This window comes from Poromitra crassiceps, assembly GCF_964638095.1.
Source record: "Poromitra crassiceps genome assembly, chromosome: 9".
NCBI classification, from domain to species: domain Eukaryota; kingdom Metazoa; phylum Chordata; class Actinopteri; order Beryciformes; family Melamphaidae; genus Poromitra; species Poromitra crassiceps.
In genome coordinates, this window is record NC_139630.1 from 27,952,329 (window position 1) to 27,958,798 (window position 6,470).

Here is a 6,470-nt window from a genome sequence, read left to right on the forward strand (position 1 = left end):
TGATGATGCTTTCCCAATCTGTGTCACATATTCATAGAATGTAACAGATAAAAGGCTATTGTCTTATTATGTACATCAGATACACTGTAGCACACATACATAGACTCCACACTTACAGGGAGGGGAGGGATGACAGGTCTGTGGTCCAATGGCTGTAAATGGAAACTCTTGCATCAAAATAAACCAATCCTGTTGCTCATAGCAGAGACTAAAACCCACTGCTATCGCTGCCATGTGGGGACCAACCACAAACGAGATTCCAACACAAGAGTAAAAAAGAAAAGAAAGGAAAACGAAAAGAAAAATCAAGCAGAATTGTCCAGCCCTTCCATTCGACTAAGCATGATTTGTGTCATTATTGACACATATACTGTGAGGAATCATTGCATTCACTGGATATATCAATTCAAACGTGAATTTAGAAAAAGATAAAGTCCACTACAATTGAGCCAAATGCCCCCCCCCCCCCCCCCCAAAAAAAAAAAAATTCTTTAAAAGAAAATGTTTAGAATTAATGTTTTATTATCATAATAAAATAAGCAAATACTAACAGTGTGTTTCACTCATGAATCGGGTTAGGAAAGTTCTAACTTAGTGTCAAATGTTAATGATAGAAGACCAATCAAATATCAATCAGTCATGTGATCCACTGGTATCCTCCCAACTCAGTAGCACACATAATACTTAAGACGTGTTAACATAATAACAATACGCACAGTACACATGTTACACAACTAATAACACTAATACATGTGGTCAAACGTATACATACAGTATTCTCGATAGTTATGTGCCCACATAGAACCATGACTGTATGCACATTCAACATTCACACTCGCGTCCCCATACGTCAATAGTCACAATGTCCCGATGCACACTCGCGTGTCCAAAGCAATACCCATAATAGATCTTTATAGTCACAGTATCTCTAAAACGTGTTCATATTGTGTCCTGACTGAAAGTTGGGGAAGAGAGATTCGTCGCTCTTTGCTCATGATTCCTTTCTCGTTCATTTCTCTTTTAGCAGAAACCTTTTCCTCATACACTTCAAAGGTCCTTTCTGTGGCCACCTATAGATGATGGTGATGTCATGATTTCATCACCCCCACCCCACACATAATAATCCATCAGCATCTCTCTTTAAAATAAAAAAAACAATTAATTGAATTTGGCCATTTTCCTTTTGTGATAATAATCGCCGATGTCATCATCACTACAAAGCGCTCCAGTCTCTCATCTGACATCCGGCCACACAAACCCAACCCCACAATTGTGTTCAGCTCGTCCATTCGTGTGTGCTTTTCTGCATTAGTGTGTGTGTTTGTGTGTGTGTGTGTGTGTGTGTGTGTGTGTGTTATATTTCCATACCGGCCACCAGGAAACCTTTTGCAACTTTTGCAATAGCGCGCTATGAAAATAAAAGTCAGAATACAGAGTGGTGTCAGGAGACTAAGATGAATCCATGACTCGGAGCTAAAGGGGCTGTGAAAGGTGTGTCGGCAGGCCATGTGGAATACAACATGGAGCTGCTTCATCAGTTCACTACTGTATTCTGGATGTTATAAGATGATCAGTATATTGTCCCTCTCTCACTTCATCTCCTCCTCTCTTTGTTGTTGTGGCTCTCCAAACTTCTTCCAGCAGGTAAGTTTTCCAGTGTTTCTTGTTTTTTTAGGCATGTTACTTGCCACCCCCCCCCAACACCCCTCACTATCCTACTGCATATCGCCTCTTTTTTAGAATAGGAGAAAGGACAGTGAGCTGCAGGCTGTATTTGCAAAGCTTTTCAAAGTGATATATGATTATTAGGTATATTGGTACATTAGTGGCAGGATTCAACTAGAACCAGCCTTTTGCCTGCGTGAAAGCCATTGCACACCGGGGGGGGGGGGGCACTGTGGAAATGTAGTGTGGAAATGTCAACGTTTGAATCCAAATTTAACCAGAAGATCAACAGTTCCAACTCCTATGGAACTGTGTGGAAAAAATTTCAAGATTTAAGATTTCTATTTCCAGGCCAGCACACATAAGTTTGCAGTCCGTTGCTTATCATTCACGCAATAGATTTTTACTTGAATTTAACTTTCTAGTCTATTGTAGTATTTTCCTTTTGAAGGGGGGCAGCGGGTGTGGGGGCGAGAGAGAGAGAGAGAGAGAGAGAGAGAGAGAGAGAGAGAGAGAGAGATGTTATTTCTCTGGGTTTTGGGGCTGGGCGGGTGGTGGGGATTTATCTCGTTGGGAAGAGGGTCTGTTCTGGTATCTTCTTAATTTCTTTCATCAAATACTTTTTTTTTTTGCGATAATGCTACTGTGGTAGATTCCACTTTATAAGGGGCTATTTTTCTCAAGGGAGGGGGGTCTACTTTGGGGGTGGGGGGTGGAGGGGGTGTATTCAATCCCACATTTACTCAGGTATTTTCCTCTTGGAGGGGGGCACCAGGTGTGGCGGCAAATCCGGCGGCAGTTCGTGTCCCTCCAGCTTCACCTTGATCAGGTGATTGGCCAGGGCGAACTCCTCGTCGTCGAGCATCCCGTCCTTATCGATGTCCGCCAGCTTCCAGATCTTTCCCAGCACCGTGTTGGGCAGCTTCGACTTCACCATCTCCCGCTTGGCGTTGGCGCCCGTCACCTTGCCGTTGACGGGCGACAGCGTGTAGAAGATCTCGTCGTACGCCGGCTTGTCGCGCGCCACCACCCACTCGGCCTCGTCGATGCCCTCGCCCGCCCCCTCGCCGTAGCCGTGGCCGAACGGGCCGTCGAGCGTGCCGTCGAAGGCGCCGCCCTTCACCACGGCGTGCGGCCGCTGCGTCTCCTCCTGGCGCACCAGCACCATCAGGCCGGCGATGTCGTGGGCCAGCATGTCGTCCACCATCTCCAGCAGCTTGGGCTTCAGAGGCTGGAACTTGTTGAGGTCCTGCGCTTGGAGTTGGTCCTGGGACGGGCCGAGAAGGGGGGGGGGGGGGGGGGGGGGAGGAGTGGGAGGGGGGGATCAGTCAACCACATCACATGACCACTCACTGAATAACTCTCCTATCTGTGTCAAAATGAAGATACTGATATTTACATTATTTCACTAATGTGCAATGTATTTATTTGTATCTATCTATCTATCTATCATCTATCTATCATCTATCTATCATCTATCTATCATCTATCTATCTATCAATCTATCTATCATCTATCTATCTATCTATCTATCTATCATCTATCATCTACTGTATCTATCATCTATCTATCTATCTATCATCTACTGTATCTATCATCTATCTATCTATCTATCATCTACTGTATCTATCATCTATCTATCTATCTATCATCTACTGTATCTATCATCTATCTATCTATCTATCTATCATCTACTGTATCTATCATCTATCTATCTATCTATCTATCATCTACTGTATCTATCATCTATCTATCTATCTATCTATCTATCTATCTATCATCTACTGTATCTATCATCTATCTATCTATCTATCTATCATCTACTGTATCTATCATCTATCTATCTATCTATCTATCATCTACTGTATCTATCATCTATCTATCTATCTATCTATCTATCTATCATCTACTGTATCTATCATCCATCTATCTATCCATCTATCTTCTCTCCATACACGTTTACCTGCATCTTCTTCAGATTAGGGAAATCTCCAGGTGAGATCTGATGCTCTCTCTCGATGCGGCTGTAGATCTCTCCCAGACTGGCGATCAGCTCCTTCTTCTTGTTATCCTTCCCAAACACAGAGGGCATCTCTTTCTTCAGGGCGCTGATGATGTAGGCGTGGACCTGCACATGGACATCACATCAGAGATGCACACAGTGTTACAGTCAGTGGGAAACGCACTCAGACACTGAGTTACTGTACATGTGATCCGTTGAAGTATTTGAACAGTCTAATAATTGGGACAATGAGCAAAACAACGAAGGGTTATTTCATTTGCAAGGTTTTGTATTGTTTGTACTTTGCTCCTTGTTGATTAATGTTATTATTATTATTAATTATTGTAATTGTAAGTGATTTACTTTCTGTATAGCTGCGTCTGCTAATGGCTAAAATGCAACACTAACATCATCGAGCTATTGCAAGCATGAAAGGGGCAGTGGTGGCCCAACGGTTAGAGAAGCGAGCTTGTGACCGGACGGTCGTCGGTTCAATCCCCGGGACCGGGAGGATAAATCTGGGTGGGGAAAGTGAAAAGGCAGCGCTTGCCCCTCCCTCATTACCACCACTGAGGTGCCCTTGAGCAAGGCCACAACTGCTCCAGTGAAGCTGATCAGTGGCCAGCAGATCAGACTGTGTGTGCGTGTGCGTGTGTGTGTGTGTGTGTGTGTGTGTGAGAGAGAGAGAACATGACACCCCCGAAAAAGAGAGCATTGCTCTCAGTGAGACTCCCCCTGTAAAAATAAAGGTTAAATAAAAATAAATAAATAAAAACTCTGGGGAGACAACTGCCTTAAGACATGAAATCCCTTACAGATTAACTTCCTTCAATGCCATTTCTTCTTATTGTCAATGCAAGCCAAACGTGACAGGCAAAAATGTCCTATTTGTTATGTTGTTATGGTCATATGTATGCCTTTCCCCTGATTCCATCTCCTGTCCTTGGAGCTTATCAGAAAACATACACACACACGCTCTCTCTCTCTCTCTCTCTCTCTCACACTCACACACACACACACACACACACACACACACACACACACACACACACACACACACACACACACACACACACACACACAAACAGACAGAGACTTATGAGCTGTCAAACAGGAAAATGTGCTCAACATTCATCTTAATGAGAAATGTGTGTGTGTGTGTGCTTGTGTCTCTTCCCCAGTGTTTCCTGGAACTGAGACAGGAAACTGACTCTCTCCTCTCATCCCTCTCTTCCTGTCCAAACAGGAAACAGGAAATAATTCACTCGGAGAAGGACAACCTAATTTGTCATATTTCTATTGGGTGTATCTGGCAGTAGACGGTCTGCTCTGCCAAGGTTAACAGCTGGATGGGGTCTGGGAAGGTGAAAGGATGATGCGGGGAAAGTGGATATAGGAAACACAGACACGCACAGCACGCATGCACGCGCACACACACACACACACACACACACACACACACACACACACACACACACACACACACACACACACACACACACACACACACACACACACACACACACAACACACACACACACACACACACACACACACACACACACACACACACGTTGCCCCCTCCCTCTGGCTGTGATGCCCTGAGATCACTAAGGCCACCTTGGCAGTGCCCTGCTAGCAGCCTGCTACTGTCAGTTGCTTTAAAAGCATCAGTGGTCTCAGTTTAATGTAGCTGCTCTATGCAGAGGATGTGTCATTGGCTCATTTTAACACACATCTAAGAAAAATCACTCTTCCACGATGTCAATAGAGCAATGGCCTTTGTGCCCTGGCATGTGACCTTGAGCCCTAACAGAATTTGCAATGCCGAAGGCCAGATGGCCTTGGCCCCTAAAATGACGAAGCTCCCACCTGACACACACACACCAAAACCAATGCCATCGCTAAAAATGACACATCCAAATGTTAGTGATACTCTAGCGAGTCACCAAGGAGTCTAGTTACGATACACCCTCTTGTCCGCGTCACCTTGGCGAGTCGCGCCCTCTTGATCAGATCGTTGAGCTTCCTCAGCGCCGCGTTCCTCGGCAAAGACTGGATGTCCTTGAATAAGTCCTGTTCCTCCGCTTCAAACAGCTTCCTGTTGTCCGGGATCAACAGCGGGTGAGACCAGAACGAGCCGATGTACACGCGGATCACCTGTCAGCCGGAGAGACATGAGAGAGAGAGAGAGAGAGAGAGAGAGAGAGAGAGAGAGAGAGAGAGAGAGAGAGAGAGAGACATGAGAGAGGACATGAGAGAGAGAGAGAGAGAGAGAGAGGATCAACTGAAAGTCAGACCAAAACGACACGACAGACTCAGAAATAGCTAGTCTGCCAGCCAGCAATCTGGGGCGACGGCCAAAACTTATTTTTTTGCCTTTTAATTGACAGGAAACTAGGTAGACAGGATAGAATAGGGAGACAGAGAGGATGACATGCGGCAAAGGGCCCGTGGGGTTGGATTCGAACGCACGGTGCACGCATGTGAGCCACGCCCTCTTCTGTCGCCGTTTCCAGTCTGACGACGTCTCATATGAAGAAATCTGTTTATAGAGATCATCAATCGATCATCAGACCGTAAACGACGAGGGACGAGGAAGCGTTTGCCTGGATGTCCGCTCCAACACCGGGATCCCCGAAATATCAGCCGTCACCCCCCCCCCCCCCCCCCCCCCCCCAGAGACTATCAGTCATCGGACTGATTGGCCGGGCAGTAAAACCGGCTCAATAACTCATTCGCCCCAACCAGTCAGGTTTGTATGTTAACTCGCGCCCCTTTTAGGCCATCTAAGCCAGTGGTT

The 6,470-nt window shown here is 45.6% G+C and overlaps 1 protein-coding gene across 1 annotated transcript in view; it reads right to left on the reverse strand.

Annotated features, from left to right (window-relative positions):
• Window positions 1-2,302: 2,302 nt before the first annotated feature.
• Window positions 2,303-6,470, reverse strand: part of LOC310782732 (EH domain-containing protein 3-like) — a 28,174-nt gene continuing 24,006 nt past the window's right edge. The window contains 3 exon segments of the mRNA XM_083643460.1: window positions 2,303-2,932; window positions 3,629-3,793; window positions 5,657-5,827. Of these exon segments, the coding sequence (XP_083499586.1) occupies window positions 2,405-2,932; window positions 3,629-3,793; window positions 5,657-5,827 (864 nt within the window). The 3' untranslated portion in view covers window positions 2,303-2,404.